We start from the raw sequence: 23935 nt of genomic DNA on the forward strand, positions 1-23935 counted from the left end.
AGATAAGTAAATGCTGGGGAACAGCTTAATGTTCAGAAAGGCAACCTGATTTTGTATACTCAAAACTTTTTTGTTTCAGTGTCTTAAAGATGATTTTCTGTGCGCTAGTCGCTAAGCTTGTTAAAGATGACATCTTTCAAAATATCATAAGCTGACTATCCATAAGTTACTCATCATATTTGAAAATTTAAGCTGAACTTCTTTCTGTGAAAGCAAAATGGAAACTAAAGGGCCATCTAAGTTCCTTTCAAAAATACTTTGAAATAAAAACACAATTGGCATTTATTATTAGACTTCTTATGCCCCCTTTGCCAGTATACTGTTCAAAGTATCCTGTGTATCTTTAAAGGCAAATGTAGTTACGTGATAAAGTGTGCATAAAATGTATTTGAAGTGGATTGCTAGGAGGGCTCTTACACTTTTCCGTAAGAGCAAATACTGATGTGCTGTATCTGTAGCTCTCCTGCTATAGGAATCAGAGACTGGAGCTCTGCATGGCTGGGAACTAGGTTGAAACAGTACAGTATACCATTAACCACAGCAGCAACAGGACCTGAGATGCGTGTGTGCTGCATTCACACATGGTTTGTTCCTCACACTTCTTAGCAGAAGTACCTTCTCTCAGCAGAAGGACGTGAACCCTGCAGCGCTCCATCACAATTGATGAGTGTCCCTTAAGGGAATGGACTGAAATGTTGTGACAGGTTTGTGGGAGGTAGTTTTTGTTTGCTTTTTGTCCTTGCATTGGGCGCTGTTTCTTCAGCATTTTCCTGAGCATGAGACATTTTCTGTTACTGGCTGTAGTTATGATTTCCATGTAGATATCAACCGAGTTTCCAAAACCAAAGCCTGTTTTCAACAGATACGCTTTGAGAATGACACCTCACTAAAATGAATTACACCAACAAAACATGAATGACCTCAGCAAGTCCAAAGGTCCAGGACCTTTTCTTAAAGGTTTGTGTGCTGATACGACTCAGAACGTGAGTTACCTCTCAACCCATTTAAGGCAGGGACTCAGAGGACTGAAAGCAAGCGAGTTAAATGAAGCCTGGCAGAAGTGAAAGTGGAGATGTTTACTCTTGACGGAACATGCAGTGGGGCTTTGGTTGATGACAAGTTGAATCTGAGAAGCCAAGAAGTCCAACTGTACTGTGGGGTGCATCAGGCCCAGCACTGCCAGCCAGGTGAGGGGAGGGATTGTCCCATTCCGCTCTATTTGGTGCAACCTCACCTTGAGCACTTAGTGCAGGTTTGGATGCCACAACATTAAAAGTAGATAAAGCTATTACAGTGCTTCTAAAGGAGAGCTGTGAAGATGGTGAAGGGCCTGAGGATAGGATGTATGAGGAGCAGCTGAGGTCCCTCGGTGTGCTCAGCCCAGAGCAGAGGAGCTGAGGGGAGGCCTGATGGCGGCTGCAGCTCCTCACAGGGAGCGGAGGGGCAGCGCTGAGCTCTGCTCTGTGTGACAGCGACAGGGCCAAGGGAACGGCATGGAGCTGTCAGAGGAGGGCAGCTGGGGGTCAGGGACAGGGTCTGCTCCAAAGAGTGACTGTGCTCTGGAACAGGCTGCCCAGGGCAGTGGTCATGGCCTCAAGCTGCCTGAGTTCAAGGAGTATTTGGACAAAACTCTCAGACGTAAGATTTGGATTTTGGGTGGTCATGCTTGGAGCCAGGAGTTGGACTGGGTCATCTTTGTGGGTCCTTTTCATCTCAGGATATTCTAGACTTCTCAGGTGATGCCTTGTTAATTTTCAAGCAGAATGAGCCTTTTGGTTCGCAGACTTAAGCAGTGACCAAAATCCAGGGAAAAAAGGCTAAGAGTTCCTTGGGATATAACGTTCTTGAAATGTGGACTTGGTTTAAGTTTCTTGTATTTTCAGGAGGGGATTAATGCCATGCTGCCGTGATTTTTATAAAAGCTGTTCTAGGGAATGCAGTGTTTTGTGAAGAAACCAGTACATTAAATATAATCTTCGGCATCCAGAAATTATGAGATTGAAGTCTGTGGCGGTCTATCAGGCTCTTTTTTTCTCCCTTCTCATTTGATGAAGTGTTATTTATAAACATTGGAATTTTAATGGAACAGACACCATCATGCAGAACTAACTGTGCAGCGCTATTAAGATGGAAATCTTCATGCCCTTTAGCTAATCTTGCTTTTCTTTCTGCGGCCTAATGCACTTCTAGCTAGAATTCTCCAATGGTGTGATGATGTCCTAGCCAGCCAACAGCAAAGTGGGAAATTCGCTTTTGAAAAAGTTTGCAGTTGTTATTTCAATACACAGAACACACATCTTGCTGTGCGTGCCGCAGCAGATGGCCAGTGCTGTGTTGTATGTGAACTTTATGATGTTGAAATGTGCTGTGTTAACATATACAGCTTCATTTGTTTCATAAAAACAGACCAGTCCCTCATTCCCAGAATGTGTGTATGAAATCATTTCCATTATGTTCCTTTCTGTTGTGCTTTGCTTTCTTGTGGCTCCTTGGGAAAAGTTGTAAACTGAAATCCTTTCCACCTTGGTTTAAGTTGAAGTTAACCAAGCATCTTGCAGACACAAAGATTTGTGTTACTAAAGAAATGCAGTGCTCTAAGAGACTGGCAATGAAGTCTGATGTGCTAAGCCCCGTATTGATGCTTTCATCAGTATTAGTGCCTAGAGTTTAGGATCATAGAGTACCAAAAGGAGTAGAATGCAGTTTCTTCTCACACCTTACTTAAACTAGAAAATTGGGTTTCTTATTCGAGTCTTATTTCCCCAGGTAGGAAAATAAACAAAAAACATTGCAGAGCTTCAGATAAGAAGAAGAGGTATTGAAGTTCATTCCAGAGTTAGTCTTGGTACTGAACTTGTGTATGGAACAGATTTGTGAGAGGAATAATGCAAATCTCAGCCTGGGGGTGTATCATGCAAGGTATTCTCATGAGACAATCTCATTTGGCAGCATGAAACAGCTATTTCAACAAAACAGAGTTCATAGTACAGCAGGAGGGATATAAGGATGCCTGGGGACTGGAGAACCTCTAGGAAGAAACTGGAAATGCTTTATTTGGCTGTGTAAAGTGAACACCAAAAATAGTACCATTTCTTTTTGTAATTAAGTTTGGATTTAACTTAGGCTGAAGATGCTTTACTCTCTTCCTGCTGGATTCTCTCGGATACAGAAAGAGTCTCTTTGCAGACTGTTTTTAACAATTAATTCCTGTTTCAATGTGAATTGAAACTTTTAAGATGTCAACTCTACCCCTGAGCGAGAACTATATGTGTTTGTTTTGTTTTGTTTTGTTTTTTTGGAGTGTTAATTAACGAACAGTTCAGCAATTCTCATTATAGACAGGTTAGCCAGTAGCATCTTCAAATATTTGGAGTTGTACTGTTGACTGAAAGATGCTAGGTGGTAGGTTGGTGGAGCAGGTTTGACCTTGTGTTAACAGCCCTGCAGTTAGCATTCTGATCTGCAAAAATGACTTCATGTTGAAAATATTACAAAGCCTTAGTGCAGGTAATCTGTCCATCTTGCTTCATGTGAGGGGTAGGGTTTCCTTTGTGCCTGTTTGCCATTGGGGCATGAATGTTTCTGTATGAGAAGACTGTTAGCTATTATTTCAGCACTACTCTAGAGATAAGAAACACAGCAGTTATTAGTAATTAATTCTTGTAATTGTTGTTCCTGATTGGATTTTTATCAACCTCTGCAAGCCTATTTAAAATACTGAATTATAGATAGTATAGCAGAATATCCTGTAATCAAGTGTATGAACTATATCAAAATGTGACACAGTAGACAAGAAATAAGATTTCTTTACCGAAAGATGCAGTAATCTATCTGAGGAGCAATTGCTGGGACTAGCAAACCAAAAGATGAAGTCTCAGATCAGATGAATTTCAGCTGAAGAAGATACCCAGGTATTTGTACAGCAAATCAACATAGCTGCAGTATGTAGTAAGGAATTTTAGAGTAAGAATTTTAAGGTCAGAAAGGATTCTTGGGTTGTAACCTTTCCTTTTGTGTAACCCAGCCCATAAAATTGAATTTCTGATTATGCCCCATCTAAGCTATGTGGAAACTGCAGACAATTTACTTATAATTTAAAAGTGTTCCTATTGTGTCAGTGTAAGTTTTCAGGTGCCTTCTCACTTTTGATTGATTTGTTCTAGGGATCAATCTGTAGACATGAACAGGGAAATAGAAATCTCACCCTTTCCTGAAACCTGAGGCTTAGTGCATTTAACATGGCTGGGTTCGTGAAGGGCAGGTCCTGCTTAACCAATCTGATTTCCTTCTAAGATTGAGTGAACCACCTGGTGGATGTAGTTTACTACACTTCAGCAAAGCCTTTGACACTGTCTCCTACAGTATCGTTCCAGAGAAACTGGCAGCCCATGGCTTGAACAGATACACTCTTTGGTGGGTAAAGAACTGGCTGGAGGGCTGGGTCTGGAGAGTGGTGGTGAATGGAGTTCAGTGCAGCTGAAGAACTGGTCATGAGTGGTGTTCTCCAAGGGTCAGTACTGGGATCTATCCTGTTTAATGTCTTTATTGATGACCTGGATGAGGGCATTGAGTGCACAATAAGCTTGCAGGTGACACCAACCTGGGAGGAAGTGTTGATCTGCCGGAGGATAGAAAGGCCATGCAGAGCAATCTAGATGGGCTGCATTGCTGGCCTGAGGCCACTGGGTTGAAGTTCAACAGGACCAAGTGCTGGGTCCTGCACTTTGCCCGCAATAACTTTGCCCAGCTAACTTCACCCTGGGCCGTGTTCACTGAACTTTTGTCTGAACTATTGATCCTTGGTGATGGTGTGCACTCTTTATCATGTTTTGAACAGTAGTCTATGGCCTCAGAAGAACTTGTTATGAAAATGATTCACAGTGTCCAGCATTTCCTTGAGGCTTGTCTGAAGCTGAAGACTTAATGTGAAATGTTGTGATCTCTAGAAAAATTTTTGAACGTGAGCTTCATTGGTGGGAATGTATGATGGAGCCAGTCTTAAAGGTGACTCTTTTGAGAATGAAGGAATAGATCCTCCCCTTCCCATCATCACTGGGATGTTATTGACTCATTTCATGTTCAGCTTGAATATGAAAAAGCTGATGTAGAAGTTCAAAAACATCTTTCAAAAGTCTTTTGGATTATTGATGCCTAGTGCTGTTAAAGTTAATAGGTACTTGAGTGTTCCTGATGAGAAATTCATTTGGAGAACTGGGAGAACTGTATTTGGCAAGGGAAGAGCAAAAGCTTCATCTGTCATAAGCCCAGAAATCCATGATTCTTGGCTGCTAGGCTTGTGTCTCTGCATATCTCACACTTTAGCCTATGTGCACGTATACCAGCCATCTGCAAAGCACATGGGAGGTAGGGCTGGGGATATGCTGGCCTACTGCAAAATGTAGCGTGGTGCTTGAGCTCATCTTTTTCTGCCGATCCCTTGGCAAAAAGAAAAAGAAGAAGAAAAAAGGAATAAAACAAAACCACTTTACAAGCTGCAGGAAATGGTTAAAACTCAGCTCTGTTGCATTCTGTAATAACAGAATTGGGAGTTTTTCTTAGCGTTTTCTAGAAGAGAATACTACTTTTCTGCTGGTGTATCTAATTAAATACAGCAAAGATTGGCATCCCCTTTTGGATAATTTTTAAGACTTTCCATAGTACATATGGAAAAGAGGAGCTACAGCTATTGGGTCCCGAATGCGGAGCTGCGAATAATACCATTAGCTCAGGTGGCTTGAAAATGTAACCATGTCAACTGTTCTTTGGTAGCACTTTTTCTTTCTAAAACGACAACAGTATTGGTTTTTGAGAAATGTCTCAGTAATGATACCAGTCATCTTTCAAACTGAAGCTTGTTCTTTATAGGAAAAACAGCTTGCTTCTTACTAATCATTCTGACATACTGAAAATACAGAACTGAGATTTATAATAAAATATAGACGATAATGGGAAATAACATTTGCAAGTACTTGTAACCTGTCATTTAATATACTAGCTCTGGCTCGATGTAGCTATTTCTTGAGTGAGTAGTAAGACACCAGTGTGAAATGTGGAAAGTGAATGCTGTGTTTTGTCGAAGAATTATTAGGATGCCTGAAATAAGAGTTGTGCAAGTTATCACTTAAGCAACGAATCAGTCTGTAACAGATACAGATTTTTGTTTCCTCTAGGAACAGCTAATTAAATGCAGACTAGGATCTGGATCCATGCTAAGGATGCTGTAGAGCTCCTCAGTGCTGAGGCCTGCAGGGCTGGCTGAGCAGCCTGGACAAGAGGCAGGAGGCCCCTGATGGGACGTGGTGGGCTGGGGGTGGCTGCAGGGCTGTCCTCCTGCAGTACTGGCATCCCAGTGGACCTGCTGTCGGTGGATCTCAGGGCTGTACTGTGACTGTGGTGCTGAGCCCCCTCACATGACAAAGCACCGTGGGGTCTTTGAGGCACAACTGCAGTGCCCTTAACATGTCTGCCACATTGTGTGTGTTCATACACAAGAAGCCCACAGCAGTGCTCTCTCCTGCAAGCAAGCACCTCCCACCACTTGTTGCTGTAGATCCTCTCAGTCTCTCATTGGAGCAAGAGTTTGAGATCTTCTGGATGTTGTTGGTAAAAGGCAGCCCAGACCTCAGGTGGGAAGCTGTGCTTCGGAGCCAGGCTCTGCAGGCCATAACCTAAGTGCTTTCCAGCTGCAGATCGGAACACTCGAGATAACTGTTCAACCTCACCAAGTATCAGACGGTCTTTGTCTTGTGCCTGCATATGGCACCACTCAGCTGCTTCTTTGCCCACCAGAATGCACAACTGTAGCAAAGCTGTTGGAGATGGGGTCGTGAAGGCAGTATGGCACGGACTGTGGCCCACAGACAGGACAAATCTAGTCTGATTCCACTTCCATGACACTGAGCTGTGCTGGGCTTTTTTGCCTGTTGTTTTTTGGAAGCAGTACAAATGCTCTCTTATGCAACCTACTGCAGGTAACCTGCTTTAGGATGGGGTTGGACTAGGTGATCTCCAGAGATCTCTTCCAACCCCTATGATTCTGTCACTTTTTTATAGCAATGGTTAGCAGTAGCAGCCACAGCTCAAGTCTGCGGGTCAGACAGATAGCAGAGGGGTACTAGTAGCTCTCAAGCAGAGATGGCTTGAGCTGGAATGTGGGCTGTGCAGGTCAGCATGTGGGGCAGCAACACACTTATCCTGTACAATGGCACAACAGGCAAGAAAGGGCTTACATAAAGGTGGAAAAGCTCATTTCAGGAATGAACCTTCTGATTCTTTTTAATTCCAAATTCTTCTCCAAATTTTGGGAGGCAACCCAAGATCTCCCACAACAGGCGGTATACATCTATAAAATCAAGATCTGGGGTTATCTACAGTAGTGCTAGGAGACCTGTTACATATTTAGCTGTAGGAGATTTGTTGAAGTGTATTTCTTTGGCGGTGCTCACTGGGTCATGGCATTTCTGTTAATGTTACAAAAATTTGGTGTTAGAGACAGTTAAAATGACGACTCTTCATTCTCTAAGTTGACTGTGATCTGCACAGTGCACATTCTGAGTAACTCCTTAGCAGCTGTTCACCGCAGTGGCAAATTACGAAAGAAACATTTTGGTACGTCAGATCAGGTTTAAGCAAAACTTAAACACAAGTTTGTAGTTGTTTACCTTAAAGTGGTGCAGAAGAGCAGTACTCATGAGAACTGTGCTCATGATTGGTCCTGAAGGGAAGGATGTGGGATCCTTAGCTGCGAGTCTTTGTTATCTACCTTGGCAAAGAAGCGGCCCACTTATTGCTTATCAGTGTGGGAGATAACTGGGAGAATCAGTGTTCCCAGCATCAGATAGTTGTCACAATTTACTGTGCTCACTCTGCGTGACGTTATCAAAAAGGAGGGTGAAAGAAAAGCCATACATTTCAGCCAGCACAGACAAAGTGTTTTCAGCTTTAAGTGCACTGGCTGAGAAGTATTTTCATACCAGTGCATGATGACTAATGTTCCATGGAGTCATGTTCATGCCTGTCATTTTCAGGTATGGTTGTGCAGCTGCAGGAAGATGTTCATTTGAGCCCCACCAGGCACCTGCCAATACAAAAGGAGAGGCCGCTTGTGCAGGGGGCAAGGCTCTAAGCAAGAGAAATTTCTGCAACAAGGATCGTGCCCCAGTTACCATTTCAGTCACTGAGTTAACAAGATGAGACCATGGTTTCCCAAAGCTCAGAACAAGTAATATCCATGACAGGGTCAGTATGAAACCACACTAGGTAAGAGGTGCACTTAGGGCATGGTTTTGTTCTTGGCATCATCTGTGAAAAAGAACTGATTGGTGCCCAGTGCAGTCTTTTGTGTGCTTAAATTTGTATCTTTATTCTGCTCAGCAGTGTGGGCCAAGAAGAATTCCAAAATAAATGCAAGAATTGTGGTGTGCAAGATGTCTGAAAATACCCTCAACTGGCTTTTGTTCCAGCAGCGTGCTGGACAGCTTATGTAGCCTCTGAGCCCTTCCTGGCCACAGTGTGAATGGTGCCCCTCTGGGAGGGGCTGCAGTAGAGGCCTCTGACCGGGGGAGCATCCATCTCCAGTGATATTGGAAGTCATTATGGGTTTGTTTTCATTTGAAGGAAAAACCCAGTAGATAGCATTTCAGATTTAAGAATTTGAGACAGAATTAAATGACTGTGTTGCTGCGACTGTCTTTGGATGAGTCATGGGTTTAGGATTTGGATCCATTTATGTTCTAAAGTGTCACTGGCTGTGCAAAAATTGTGTAGCATGTGTATTGGACTGCCATGAGCCACTGGCCCTGCAGTATCTTGCTGGCCTTCCCAGAGCACTGCTGAGCCTGGGGCAGGCAAGGAGATGGTGATCTCAGCCCCTATCAGACCTGCAGCGGGGCCTTGGGTCTGTGCCATGGGAGATGGGGGTTGTGCTCGGGGAGGGCAACTCCTTGACCTTGCCCCTGGGATGTGTCTTGGAGAGTGTGGACTGGCCTCAGCTACCTCTCTCTAGGTGCTTTTTATTGCTGCCATGTGGAACTAAGGAGATGGGAAGCAGCACTGTGTGCATGAGGGAGGTGACAGCACAAGGTTTGGCCCTGGAGGGAGCCTGCTTCCAGCAGGAGGCACCAAGAATGCTGATGTGTTTCTATGCCTGCGTCAAGAAGGACTGCAAAGAGTCACTGGCATTTAGATGCAAGAGTTAGCCCACCACATTTTTTCTTCTACTATTTAAAAAGACCAAGTTCAGCCTGGGTATAACTTAGCCTTTCCTCAGGATTACTCAACCTCAGACTTTCTTGCAGCGTCACAGGCTTTGCAGTTGCTGTGGCCTCTCACAGCAGATGAACTGTAATGCTAGGTGTAGGGAAACCATAGGAAACACTCACTTACAGCCTTTCTCTATTTTGTGAGGCAGCTTTTATAGAGCTACTGTGAACATGGCCAAAAGTAGCTTGGAAGGCTACTCTGCTTTTCTTCTTTTTCTGATCCCCTTCCCCTCCAGCTTATCTCCATGCTCCCCTCTGCAAGTGGACATCACTGGGATTTACACGAGGAGCCTAAAAGTCACCAAATGAAATTGCTGGAGGTAGAAAGGGGGCTTTGTTATTCCAAAGCTGGATGGATGCCTGCTTTGCCCTTGCATAGAGCTGTGGGGCCATGTGAGGAACCTACCTGGAGAGGAAGGCTTTGAAGCAAGGGAGGTTTCTGCTCTGATCCCTATGCTGCTGTTCAGCTGGCTGCTTCTCTGCACTAGCTGCTGCTTCACATTGGCTCTTGTTAGGTAGGACATTTTTAGGTATTGGATTGGATTTACTTCCATCCTGTGCAGACCTGCTGGTGGTCTGCTTTTACACGCTCTGATTTACAGAGCTAGTGCCAAGCTCCTAAATTATTAAGCTAGAGTTTTAATAGAAACCCCTATGTAGGCTTAAATTGTTTCCACTCCATTTGGAGTTTCCTGCACTGCTGGGTTTATGTTTTTTCATGCATGGAAGCATGGAGGGAGGAATTCATAGGAAGGCACAGAGGCAAAGAAGAATTCAGCCTGAGAATGCCAGAAAATATAGAAGAAATAAAAGGTTAATTGGTGCTGTATCCAGCTCTGATGGAGGTGATAGGAAAAAAAAAGTCTTCCTAATCCCCATGACAATTTAGTGGAAACTTGTCTGTTTGCTTTTAATGTTGCTTGTAACTTTGGTTCCTCAATAAAACAGTTTCTCACCGTTTTTTTGTCTTGACTCCTTCCCTAGGGCCTGAGAGCAATGTTTGTCAGCAGTGCAGCTCCCTCTCCAGCCCTGCACCTCTCCTTGAACCTCTTCCCCTTGCTGCCCATTCCCCCTTGTGTCTCCAAATCACTGCTGGGTCACTTTTACACCTGCTGTTTAAATGCTGTCCAAGGCAGCAGTGGGATTTTTAATAGTACTGCACTGCTAACATTTTTGTCTGTGCTGAGAGCTCTGTCTTGGTTCTGAGATGGACCAGCTGTGGGACGAGTGGGGTTGCTGAATACAGCTACAGCAAGGTGAAGTAGCTGAGTTTTCATTGTGCTTTTAGAGAACGGAATAAATCTGTTACGTACCAGGCTCTGTGAATGAGAGATTTATGTATGGCGTATCTCACAGAGCGGTGAACAGCTTAAACAGTCTGAGTTGGCTGATGTGTTTGTGGTGTGGTGCTAGCAGCTGAATCCTCCTTGGAGCTTACAAGCTAGTTGTAGGGAAAGTTGAGCTGTGAATTACAAAAGCTACCTCCATAGTTCAATGGCAGGAATAGCAGTGCAGTTCCTGTCATTGTCCTAACTCTCTGGCTGTGTTTAGGTACTTACCGTGCTTAATTGCATGACTGATTTATCTAATGTCTCTCCTGGGGTCATTCATAACACTTTTATTTTTAGGATTCAGGGAAATTAGGGACACTACTAATCTGTTGTGATTCTTTCTCAAGACAGGAGTTTTGCAACTGATGATGGCAATAACAGTCATAGAGCAACCTGCTGAAGCCAGTGGTGTTACTACTGGCAGATAAAGTTAATACTTGAAAGTGAACAAGTTCTACCAAAAATACAAAGGTGTGGGCAGAGGTTTCCCTGTGTTTAGATATCATGCATGATCCAGTGCATCCAATAATTGGTGTATAGATGGTTGCATGTCCTCCACGTACAGTTATAATTTATCCCATTTCATGGCAAACTGGCTGAGCGCCAATAGAGGATCTTCTGTACCTGTAGATCAGCGGGGTGTCTGATACGCTTGTAGGGGAGGTGCTGTGCTGTAGGATCGATGTAACAGCTGGCCTAACATGGCTGGCTTCTCTGCTTGTTTTTAAACAGATGGACCTCTCAGTGGAAACTCTTTACAGCTTCATGCAGGAGCGACAGAAGAAGTACGCCAAGTATGCGGAGCAGATCCAGAAGGTCAACGAGATGTCTGCCATCCTCCGCCGTATTCAGATGGGCATTGACCAGACTGTCCCGCTGATGGAGAGGTTGAACAGCATGCTGCCTGAGAATGAGCAGCTGGAGCCCTTCAGCATGAAACCTGACCGGGAGATAAAGTCCTAGCTGCTCCAGCTCCCTCCACCGCCTGCACCCCAGTGCTTGGCACAGGAGTGCCTCCAGACTGGCCGGAGTGGACAGCCGTGTTGTCTGACTTTCTGTTAGGGCACCAGAGGAGGAACAGCCCCAGCTGCCAGGGCTGTGTAGCCAGAAATCCAGGAGCTCCCCTGGTCTCATTGTTTGGAGAGGAACACTTTAACTGTGCTTTCATCTCTCTCTACCTGCCCTGCTCTCTCCTCTTCCGCTGCCACCACCTGTGCTGAGATGTTTGTTTCGTTGCTGTAACTAGATGTGGGTTTCAGAGGAGTTCATTCATCCATTCTTTTTACTAGAAGAATTCAATAGGATATGGGGTCTGACAAACCCTCTAGTATGCTTTCTGTGCTGCTAGGGTTTAGAGAATTAGATGGCTGGCAAGTATTTTTGAGATCCTCTGCCCTTGGAAATATGTATGTTTCATAGGTGAAAGTGTGGGATCCAGGAACTGGCTTATTAAAATCTGCCTATTATCATAATTAACACAGTTTGCATGGCAGGATTTTGGCATGTCCTTTCTTGAGGCTCTTTGTTTTTATGGACTCATTCATTTAATGAGGCTGTGAAGGAATAACTGCTACAGATATGTCTGTTATTGCTGAGCAGCTTTAATGTTTTTCTCCCCTTGTCCTGGCAGCATCCTGTGCCCTAGCTGATGGCTGTTCATGTCCCTTACTTTGCAGTGCAGTTCTAACAGATGCTGGTACCTGCCTATTTACTTGGCACCCCAAAGTTGGATACAAGGGATCGGATCTTGTGTATTTTTTTATTTATTGGTGCTCTTTTATACCAGAGGGATGCAGTTGGAGGGGAGACTTGAGAAGTCCTTCCGACTCCGTGCTGGCTGAACTGCCATCATGCTGAGAGCTTGCCTGAGCGTGGTGTTTTATGACTAAAACCACACGGCCCTTTGGGATCATGCTCTGCAAACTGCTCCAAAGGCAACAGGATGTTCCTGCGTTCCTGTGAACTGAGCCCCAGCTGGACAGTCCACAGCCTGCTCATGGGGCCGAGGCACTGCTCTGGGACTTGGGGAACTGCAGACTGCCAAGTCTGCTACTGGGCTGCTGCCACAGGCTTTGGTTTCTCTCCGTATAAAATGGGATATTTTACACACTGTTGTGAAATATTTACACATCTAGAAACGGTGTTCAAGCAGCCTGCACTGCAATTGCACAGCAGCTCTTATCCCAGCAGAAAGAGCCTGAAAGCAGAAGCAGGAAGCCTCGGGCTTGCTGGGCCAGTGGTAGGTTTGTGTTCATTACAGACCTCCCAGAATGCTGTTGCTGGTGAGGAGGCTGAACTTGAATGGTTGTTTTATTTCAGAGGTGGTCATCCCAGACTTCGAGGGAATCCCTGCCACAACCCGTCTGTCAGTACAGGCTTTGGGACTTCCTGGAATAGCTCGTAGCGTATGAGTGTACCTAATCAGCAAAAGATTGTCTCCAGACATTCGAGTGTGACAGCATCATAGGTTTCTGATAGTGTATATGGCTCCTGGAGGCAGTGAGCAACAGGCTGCTAGTTTTGCTTCATTACCAGAGGCCACATAGCCCTTTTTGTAATGCATGCTGCAGCCAGCACAGGTCTGTGTTTGAAACATAACTGTGGGGGATTGTGAGCATTGCTGAGAATGGAGTACCGTAGCTGTGAGGCCCTCTGGACCGTGCCTGGTGAAGAACTATTGGCAAAGATGTGAACAGAATATCTTCTGAGAAGGGCAGCAGTGAGCCCATTTCTTTACTGCTCTCACTGTGGAGTTGGTGCATAGTTGTGCATACATAGTATAACGATGTGAAGAGCAGACTCCCACCTATGCTCTTGTGTTTTGCAGTATTTTACGTTTGGTTTGTTTAAAAAAAAAAAAAAAGTTGATGCTTACAGGAGCAACCTGTGACAACCTGCTTCCCATGGTCATGCCAAGAGTATCCTTACCATCCTTCCTGGAGATATTCTCTGCCACCAGACATGGTTCAGCAGTCAGTAACTTGAAATAGCTGTGCAGGCATTCTGTCCTCCTTGTCCAGATCAAGCTGCTTGGAAGTGCATAAAGTGTAGCATTCAGCTGCTGTCTCCATCCAGTGTTAGGTTCCCTGTGCCCTGGAGCGCAGGCAGCTTAGGCCAGGAGTAGATCTAGATACCAGATCTGCCAGCAGGGGCAAGGTTGTGGATGCTCACTGATGTAAAGCTTTGGACGTTTTCCTTACACTGTAATGCATCAGATGAAAGCGTTGTTCCTTGCAGTGCTGATGCAGATGAGAGAATAGTGCTCCTGTCCGGAACGTAAAGGAGCAAGGGCTGCAAATTGGTTTCTTATTTGCCTACCTATTGGGCTGATAATGGGAGAAAATGTGTACTCCTATGCGCTTACTGCCTTTTAAGCTTCTGGGTACACTGCTGGGTCTCCCAGCTAGTGACTCCTGAACAGCAAGGGTAAATTGTAATAGATATTATAACTTAACTAGAAGGAAATCAGGATTGAAATGTCAGCCTCTTCCAAAGAACACAGGTCCATCACTTCCATTCGACAGATGTCATACATGTCCTGCAGAATTCCCATATCCTCTGTTCTTAAGGGATGGCTAACAGTTCTATTTAAAGCATCATCAGTAGCTTTATCACCATCATTCTTAGACCTCTTGCTGAAGGGAAGCCCTTTTCTGCTGCATGTTGCTGTTCTTGGCTGCCCCGTGCTTTGCTCCATGTGCTGCTTTTGAATTCACTTTAGGAGTGGGTGATGCTCAAGGTGAGACTTTGCTTTACTCTCTCACTCCGTGCAGCAGGGATGTGAGATGTGACTATGACTGTTCTGCCTACGCGTTTCCTTTCCCGAGCCAGTCAGTAGTGGAGAAAACTTGGGTCTCTCTTGTAACCGTACTGCTACTTTTAACACAGAGGACAGATTGTTAGTGTTTTGAACAGAATTATCTGTCGCAGTCCTCTCAAAAGAAGCATTTCTTCCCATTTCTGGTTGTGATGGGAAATGAAACTCATGCGAGGCAGATGTGGACAAAGCCTGCTGGTGTAAAACCTGAAAAGCTGGAGAGTGAAGTGAGGCCCTGGGCTGTGTTTCTTCAGGGGCCTGAGCTGCTCCAATTCCTTTGCTGCCTTGTGTGCTTGTGGCACAAAATGCTGCGGCACTGTATAATACTGCACTGGAGGAAGTGGTTTCCTTTGCTAACTTTTGTCTTTTCTCTAATTTAATGCATTGTCAGGGTGCTGAAGTACCAACCTATCTGCTGGTCAGTTTCTGTGAAAATCCAGTGAAGGGGACAGAAAATTTGTTGTTGTTGTTGTTTTTAATAAATGTATTTTAAATTATATATATTTAAATATATTTAAATATTTAAAAGGTCTGTCCCCTCCTCTAGGCTTTTACACAGAGTGAGCAGAAATAGGCACATCCACAGGCCCTTTGCCCTATCGGCTGGCATTCCACTGGTATTGTGCAGCAGTGCTGTACCTTCCCTCTGCATCCTGTGCTGCCGGCGTGTGATCTGACTGTGAGCCTTGTGCTCCAGTGCCCCTTGGTCTGTGCATTATCATCCTCTTCACTGACTTGCTCTGTATACAGCTGCATGTGTGCTATATGTTCCAGCTCCAACATTAAAATGTTTGGTACTGCTCTTTTCCAAGTGCCTTGCTTGTTGTTCACATACATTGCTTCTTGCCATGAAGGCTGGGGACTGTGCTCAGTCGTACCTCAGCTTTCCTGTTCTGTTTGTGCCCCAGAGGTGGCCTGGTGATGGTAAGGAGGTGTGTGTCCAAGAATGAAACAGCCGCTATCTTTGGACGCTGTTCCAGCTGGGATTGACACAGGTATGCAGTTCAAGTGAATGATGTGTACAGTGATGCCGTGCTGTGCTAGTGGGGGGGCTGCAGCTGAGCTGGCTGTCCACCCCTGTGCTGAGTCAGGGAGTCAGTGAGATACTGCCCCTGGCCCTGAGATAGGTCTGCACACTCTTCCCCCAGGACAGGAGCTGTGGGTCAATGTCATAAGAACATCCCTGGTGTATCAGTGGCTGCTTCCTGCAGGGAAAGCCATTCTAAGAAATTCAGAAAAGCAGATTCAGCGGAGAACTGGCAGCAGAATTCTGGCAGCAGAGTCGTCCTGCTGTTGAGAAAGCGTTGAGGTGATGGTCTTTTCTCCAGCACCGGGGGAGATGCAAATGCATAGAGATGCTTTTTAAATGATCTGACGTTCTAACTAGGTATGGCTGTCTTACTAAAGTGCATATTTAGATAAGTTTTCCTGAATCTCAGAAATTTCAGATCTCAGACGGGCCAATAATGGCCTTTTTAGAACTCAAGAATGGCCAGGCCTGCTGTTCTGGGCTCGCAGCGTACCACCACTTTTTGTTAGGAATGATTTAAAGCTTGTGCTGTGAGTCCAAGTGTAAGGAGCAGCTAGCAGATGAGCTTGCAGTCAGCAAGAACAGCATTTATGCTCTTTTTCATAACCTCCACTGCCCCATCAAAAGTAAGGCTGGCCAAATCTTGTTTTCAGTCCACTCCAGGAATTTAACTGTGATGGTTAAATCAAGAACACAGTGACCTCAGGACGCCTTCAGCAGTCAGTGAAACAAAAATTAAATCTTGTTGAACAGCAAATTTCTGTTGCCTCTTGATTTCTTGGAGTTAGTCTTAAGACTGTCTCTGTGAAGAGCTGTCTGCTGGCAGGGGTGAGAGGGGAGGGCTGTTTTGTAGGACAGCAAGCTGATGCCATTTTAAGGATAAAGCCCTGGCACCCACACTCTGCTGCAGGACTTTATTCTAATATACGCTACTTCTGTATAAGCTGTTCTCTGAAGGAGCAGTGAGGGGCATAACCTCCCTCAGTATTTGAAAGCTGTTCTGAATGTTTCAGGACAGGCAGATTCCATCGCAAGTATGAGTGTAATTACGCTGTTAGAGTAAGAAGTATGGGAGACAAGAAAAAATGCGGTGTGTCCCAGGTAAAATGAACAAGCTGAAATTCTTGCTTCTAGAAAAGCCAGTGCTGCTGTTTTGTGAACAGTGTAATGACAACTGCTGTTGTGTGAGACCATGCAGTTCAGTTCTCCAGCATGAAAAGTGGCAAGAGAAAGGAAAGTGCCATTACCGCTCTTCAAGGGAGCAGAAGGGGTAAGCAGGAACAGGTGAGAGGCTGGAACTGTGAGATCATCGGTTTGTAAGGAGCAGCCACAGTGTCCCCTGGTCTGTGCTGTCCATGAACAGGCACAGCTGCAGAGGATGCACACAGCAGGGATGCACCCTGCCAGCCCTGGCTGCTGTTAGCACTCCTGCTGTAGGCAGGCAGCGGGTGCTCCGCAGCCAGACACACACAGGCTCCTTCCTGTTCTGTATAAACAGGTACCATTTATGATTTTATTTCATCATAACATACAGGTAATGCTCATGACACAATATGAGAAACTCACATCTCTCTGAACCATTTAAACACCTTCCATACACCAAAGATCATTATATTCATATTGAACATATACACATTCCCCCCTTACACCCTCCATTTCGCGTTCTGCCCTTCTAAAAACCATTTCCAGCATCATTCAGGTACAGTACACTACTGGAGAAGTGAAATAGGGCAGCACCCTGCACAGGATATTGATTTACGGCTTCCTCCTACAGGCACCTGTCCCCCAACACTCTGAGCCTACAGCTTTGATGCCTGCAGTGACTGCAGCACACTGGAAATCCCTAGGAGCCAGACATCCAAATTTCAGTCCCTCAGGAGTCACCCACAAAAACTGAAGCATACCTATGTGCATGTGTAGAGAGACTAGGACTCTCTACACACTCATGGGAGCGGGGGGACACTCACATGAGAACACAAAACCCAGGAAAATTCTGTTCCTGCCTGCAGGGATTTATTTGCGCTTACCCCATTAAGTGATTTAAATCAAAGAAAGCCATGGATCTTTACTGAAATCTGCCTGAGAGGAGCACAACTAAATGGTTGTGTATATATACACGCTCAGTGTGTATATATGCTGGAAACAGTCATAATGTAATTGCTTTCACTCGTTATGTAAACACAGCCAAGTGGCAGTATGCTTAACAAGCAGCTCCAGCCTGACCTACTTCACAGCACAGCATCAGCTGCCCTTGCCTGCGCTGCCCTTCTTCTGGCACTTCACACACCTCACCAACACAGCCTCTAGGTTCAGCCCATCCTCTTGCTGCCTCTCTGTGTGTCTTTTGCACAATTTAGGATCAAGTTAATCAATGCTGTAGCTTTCAGTGCTATTTTATACAGTCCGCTGTAGGAAACTGTCACATCCTAGCCACAAAACAAAGATGAGATTTTCTCTGCTTTTCAATATAGTAAAACCTGAGATTTGAGTCACAAACTAGCTAAACTTACAGTAAAAAAAAAAACAACACCCAAGCTGCTGACTTGAAATAGGGCTTCAGTTTGCCGCAGACAATTTTTTTTTTTAAAGCTGTTGGCCAGGGGTAGGTTTTTGTTACATGTGATTTACAGTTTTCAGCCGCCTGCACTGAAATTGGACAAAACAATATATTTCCCCCCACATCTGCCTTCTGTGGGGCCTCGGGGAAGCCCAAGCTAACACGTGTGCAGCTTCCATCCCAGCACCAGGGGGAAGACGGAGCTCTGCACTGCGCATCTGCTCCCACTCCTTGCCCACTGCCAGCTCGGCACAGCGCGGTGCATGCACAGCAGCAGCTGACATACCACAAGAATGGCACGCTGCAGGGGAAGCAGCTGGTTCTCTGTCAAAAACAACACAAGGAGGCCATGCCTCATCTCCCATGAAACACCTCGCTGGCAGTGGGGAAAAAACACCTCCTCACCCTGGCACATTCTTGGTTGGTGGAGATCAGAAAACAGAACGCTGGCCCGTGGCAGAGAAACTAGAGGCAATTGCAGCCAAATTCTCATCAGCACACTGGGAAACCAGGACCCTAAGCTGGGACAGAGGACAGCAGCCAAAACTGAAGTTCCTTTGGATCTGCAAGTGCAGGAGGTGAGCAGGCTTTCCATTAAAGCTGTCTTCTCAAACTCTTGTTTCTTTCCCACTGCATTATGAGATGGGACTTTGGAGTTCCCCCTTCTGTTTTCCCTGGACACATGAACAGACCTTTCAAATGAAGTCAGCAAACCTGAAACGGGCATCTGCCTCAGAGTCCTCAGTCTGCGTGAAGATGGTGGGGGGGAAAAAAAACAAAACCATGAATCACTCTCATCCCACGCGTAGACTGGAGCTGGGTATGAAAAACAGGCCCGTAAGGTAGCCCTCAGTTCAGAACAAAACCCCAGCCCACCGGAGCTTACAACTCCTTTTTTCTAGAGCCATCTATTGAATTGTTAATTGTCCAGAAGAGGGCTTTGTGGCATTGTACTAGCCACTTCTCTGTCATCTTAAGTGGTAACTGCTCCATTACAGCTTAGAAGCCAGACTGTCCCTCTCCCAGAAGCCAGCTTAATAGCAGAAATACAAACACTGCTTATTTTATGTTTCAAAAGAATGGGGGAAATGGCCACAAATACAGATCACTTGTCTTAAGAATTACTGCTAGGCCAACTGAAACACTTGTGCGTAGACAGCTTTAAAAAAAATCCAACGTGGCTAGTTGTTACTTGTTCACATTGCTTACCAACTGACTACCGGCATCCGGCAGCCATAAAGCCCTAGTTTGTTATATTTTTGAGGTACTGGTTTCTTCTCTGAAGCAGCTCTCTAGAAAATCATCTAAAGCCTATCCATTAGAACAATAGTTACACCAGTATTTACATTTGTCTGAATTGTCTTTTCAGACCAGCCTTGCTGCAACCAGTCCCTAGTTCCTTTGGAATCACTCCCAGCCTCCTTTCTCCTCAGGTCTCCTTCCAGAGGTTGGCTCAGCATCAGAGCTAAGGTGCACTGGTGAGGACTTGGGGCTTGAGGAGGGGAGAATAAAACTAGCTTTGATGGGTAGGAGCGTGTTTCAGTGGAAGCAGAGAAATGGTCTGGTACCAAGAGAGTTTCCTTTCTGAAAACATTGAAAGGATGTGCAATCCATTGCACGTAATTGCTTCCTGTGTCAGGGAAAAATCTTTGAAACGTTCTGCCCTTCTCCAGGATGGAAGGAGAAGACCCCAATGGTAGGCTCAGTCTCCTCGTGCGGATGTTCTCTTGTTGCCTTGCTCTATCAATCTAGTCACTGTGCTCCCACCAAAGCTCCATGTCTCCTCCCTCCCCCTTCTGCACAGGGTTTGTCCTTTTCAGACCTGCAGGGATCTGGAGGGGGAGCGCCTCCGCTACAGTCACACTAGTCCACCGCTCCTCAGGACACTTCAATGATTTCCATGCTGCCCGAAAAGCTCGACTGACTGCCCACCTTCCCCAGTTCTTCTCTGGATCTGTTGTCCGATATGATGCTTTCCCCAAATTCCATCTGGCAGCTTCTGCGTCTAAACTGCTTTTCAAAAGAACTCTCCTCGTGCCAGCTCCGCCTGGAGTCTCCGCGGTTGCCCTGCTTCGTCCTCCTGCGCACAGCACAGGCTTGCTCGCAGCCCGTGGGCAGCTGGCTGCAGCTGTAGGCAGAGTAGGCAGCACTGTTCCCATAGATGGCAGAGGCAGAGTAGAAATGTGAGGACTCGGCTGCAAAGTACCAGCTGTTGGTAAGGGATGGGGCCGATGTCTGAGGAGCCAAGATGTCCGAGTGCCAGCCTTTGAGGCCCAGCCCAGCCGCAGATTTCGCCAAGTGCTGCTGGCTGGTGGAGAGCCCAAACAAGAAGTTCGTTCGGTAGTTGTCTTCCATGCTCCCGCTCCGGTGCAGTGGGTACAGGAGCGCCCGCTGAGTGACTGCACCACTGCTGGATCTCCCCACGTGCCGCTTGCTCTGGCTATCCAGCTGCCAGGCATTCTGGGGCTTCTTTGGAGGGTTTGCTTCCTCTTTATCAGGGCTGGCTTCTGGGGTCTGCTCTGAGACCTCCTGCACAGGGGAGAACTGACACAGCTTGCTGCTTCCCTCTAAAGCTGTTGCATGTTTATAGTACTCCAGGGTGTCTTCGGAAGAGGTGAAGCCCTGCACTGATGCAGTCACACAGCTGCTAGTGGCAGAGTAGGACACAGATTTGATATCCAGTGAAAAGGAGCGCTTCAGCCGGTTACTGTCTTCTACCTTATCTAGGGAGACGTGCAGCCCATTTATGCCCTGTACCAGTGGGCTGTCCTCCAGCGAGGGCAAGTGAGTGCATGGCATGTTGCCGGGGTCTGCGAGCTTCGGTTCTACGATCTCTGAGGTAGCAGTGATGCAGAGCTGACTCGTGGCGAGGCTGCTCTGCCCCCCCTCTGGCACCAGCACGTGCTCGCCACTTTTCTCCAAGTGCAGAAGTTTCAGCTTGCTGATGTGTCCAGGCTGACTGCTCTGGTTCTTGATTTTTTTCTCAAAGTCCAAAAGCTGGCCCAGAAAGTTGAAGTTGGGAGAAATGGTCGGCCTTTTTTCTTTCACAAATCTGGAAAGAGAAGAAAAAATTATTTTAAGAACTTGCTGCTCAGACTTGAAATAACACTTAGAGCACTCATCCTAAGGTCAGCAGCCTAATACTTGTCAGGATGCTTCGCCTGAGGTTCTGACAAGCATGGATAACTTAAGAATGGAAAAGAGACAGCTTTTATGCAATATAATGATGGATTCTCTCAACTCTTTATTACCTAAAGGCAGCTAAAGATGGAGGAAAGAAAGCTTTCAGTTTACCTCTTTATGGTGTCTACAGCAAGGTTTGAAGAAATCGTTTATTTTACTGTGTCATTGCTATTTTTGGTCTCTGGCTGAATCTAAGAGCTCCTCCAGTGTTGAGAACAGCGCCGAAGCAGAAAGCAGAGCACTTGTCCCCACTGTCTGAGTGGCTGGAATCCCATACTTCTTTCTCCTCTCTCTTTCATGCCATCAGCGCTTCCTGTCCCGTTTTACCTTTGTCAAGAGATTGCTCTCATGAATGCTGACCTTGCACAGCAAATGCCAGTCACTTCTGCCATACTCTGATACTGACCACTGATATGATCATCAAAAAGGAAAATGAGCAAATGCAGCATTAAAAAATCATTCAGCCTGTGTTCGACAGTAAAAGAGTAACAGCGTCACTGAATCCACGTAATAAGTATCCTCCAGTCCTGAAGGAAACAGCCTAACTCTCATACTTATGCAGTCATGCATTTTGAATATGAACAACCTGCAAGACATAACTTCAAAACATGTCCCTGAATCAGGACTGCAAATGAATGAAAAACTTCTGTATTGAAGTCACATTGTGTAATTCAGAATTAAATATGGCAGGAGACTTTGCCTGATTTGTAGTGCAGCTAAAAAAGTTTGTATTTTTAGTGACTGTAAAAGAGGAGGCTGTCCAAATCCCTCTTTTTTTTTTTTTCCCTTCCCATTCCTGAGCGGTGAAGGTAGCAGATGACAGGAGAAGAGAGCTTGAATAGCTAAACCTACTGCAATCACACACATAACGAAGAAATTAAATATTATTAAAGGCAGCAAATCTCTCTGGTGACACATGCAAAAAGTGAGTGTGCAGTTTTTAAAAATGGCATGAGAAAAATTCTAAGGTGTACTCATGCGTATACATACACGGGGGCACAAATGCAAGCACACGACAATACAAAAAAGAAGGGTTTTGTGTTTTTTTCTGACGTTGCAACAACTTCAAGGACACCAAGTTTTTTTAACACAGCAGGCACTGTTATTTTTTGCTAATCATCTGAATAGGAGCGAATAGTCAAGCTGATGTTATGACCTGCAAGAGCAGATGATTGCACAAAGTGATGGTGGAAATTTCCACTATGAAGAGCAACCCCATTCCCTCAACTTTTCTCTCCTCCCACTCCAAAATATAAGACAGTTTTAACTTTAAAACTAGCTTTTTTTAACTTGAAAAAGGCATCAAGAAAGTCTCCTTGATCCCTTCTGCCAAGTTACAAGGCTTTGCAAAACTTGTCATTTCAAAATGCACGCCTTTTCTTATTGAAAAATATGCAAAATATTTAAATGGTGATGTTTGTTTCCCTTGCATAGTCCACTCTACAAAGCAAACAAAAGATGAAAATAGTGTATTTCCTCAGGTCTTTCATTTCAAGTAACATTTAGCGTCACCTTGTATTTTTTTAGAAGTTCCAGACAAACATTTTATCTAATACCTTTCATTAAACCAGAAAAAGTACTTTCCTTTTAAGCTTTGCTAGCTAAAGATTCCAAACCAATAAGTGAAGTGTGCTGCAGACCTTTCTCACTAAATCATATCAAAGGAAATACATTAAAATAAAGTCAAAGTTTCACAGTAGTTGTTCAGCATTTACAGTGCAAAGAAAAAAAAAAGGTCAAGGATGTGTCATGGAAAGAACAAAGAAGCACTTCTTGCTCAGTGAAAGCTCACTGAGGTGTGCCTTTAAGAAGCGTTCAGTACTGTACAGCTCTCACCTCCAGACCTGCAGTCTGGGATCAGATCAGCTGCTCAGGGAATCAAGCTCATGCCTTGCACAGTAACCGTCTGCATCCAGCAGTGAATCTACAGTCTCTCGCTGTGTCCCTCTGAAGTTTCACCTCTGCTTCTTAACAAGCCAAACCTACTTCATCATACCTAACTAACCAAACAGTCAGTAAGCAGTGGCAGAAATCTTTCTGCAGATTGTTAAATGCTATGGGGGACATCTGCAGCTCTGGCCCCTCCTACATGGAAGAGATGGCATTTCTTACATGCCATAAGCAACTTAAAAGAACGTGTCCCATGAAAACTGTTCATCTTTCTGTTCCCATCTCTGTTTTTAGAGATAGTGCTAGCAAACACAACAGTGATTTGGAAGGTGCTCCTCTCAAGCTGCTCCAGCACAATTATTCAAACTGCTTCTGTGTGACGCACGTAATGGAGGTGCGTCAGCTCTGCCAATTAGCCTGCAAGGTCTGTCAAGAAGGAAGGCAACGTTTCCTGTGCTATGCAGGAACAAAAAGAAGTTTGTCAGCTGAAACAGAGAAGCTGTGGTAAACTGCAGTCAAGTCAAGTCATGTGGAATGTAGTGTTCACAATACAAGTACAGAAATACTGTGATTTGAAGGTGGAAAAAGTGTGTAAGGGGGTTCCCTCAAGAATTCCCTAATCCCACATAGTGCTTATACCTGAAAATACTTTGTCCAAGAGTTTTTGTTGGAAATTAATAGCAACAAAGTTGCTTCCTTAATTCATATGCATTTTACTTGCAGGCACTTCTTTGAGAGCATTAGCAAGTGCCAAACTGAAGTAAATAAATCCAGCCTAGCATTTGTCACAAACGGGATTATAAATATCCTCAGTTCTCATTCTTTCTCCATTTCATTCTCTCTTCAGCTTGCAAGACAGTGTTCTGT

General features: G+C 45.1%; 2 protein-coding genes across 8 annotated transcripts in view; one reads left to right on the forward strand and one right to left on the reverse strand.

Annotated features, from left to right (window-relative positions):
- The window catches only part of BORCS5 (BLOC-1 related complex subunit 5), a 59034-nt gene extending 43820 nt beyond the window's left edge, over nt 1-15214 (forward strand). Inside the window, exon 4 of the mRNA XM_042834900.1 lies at nt 11324-15214. Within this exon, the coding sequence (XP_042690834.1) occupies nt 11324-11554 (231 nt within the window). The 3' untranslated portion in view covers nt 11555-15214. The remainder of the gene's footprint in view (nt 1-11323) is intronic.
- A 1708-nt stretch (nt 15215-16922) lies between these two features.
- The window catches only part of DUSP16 (dual specificity phosphatase 16), a 68815-nt gene continuing 61802 nt past the window's right edge, over nt 16923-23935 (reverse strand). For all 7 annotated transcript variants that reach the window (XM_042834898.1, XM_042834893.1, XM_042834899.1 and 4 more), the window contains one exon: nt 16923-21047. In XM_042834898.1, the coding sequence (XP_042690832.1) occupies nt 19874-21047 (1174 nt within the window). In that variant the 3' untranslated portion in view covers nt 16923-19873. The remainder of the gene's footprint in view (nt 21048-23935) is intronic.

The sequence above is a fragment of the Centrocercus urophasianus genome, unplaced genomic scaffold (assembly GCF_019232065.1).
Source record: "Centrocercus urophasianus isolate 14NV4802_14NV808 unplaced genomic scaffold, USGS_Curo_1.0 seq_5, whole genome shotgun sequence".
Classification (NCBI taxonomy): Eukaryota; Metazoa; Chordata; class Aves; order Galliformes; family Phasianidae; genus Centrocercus; species Centrocercus urophasianus.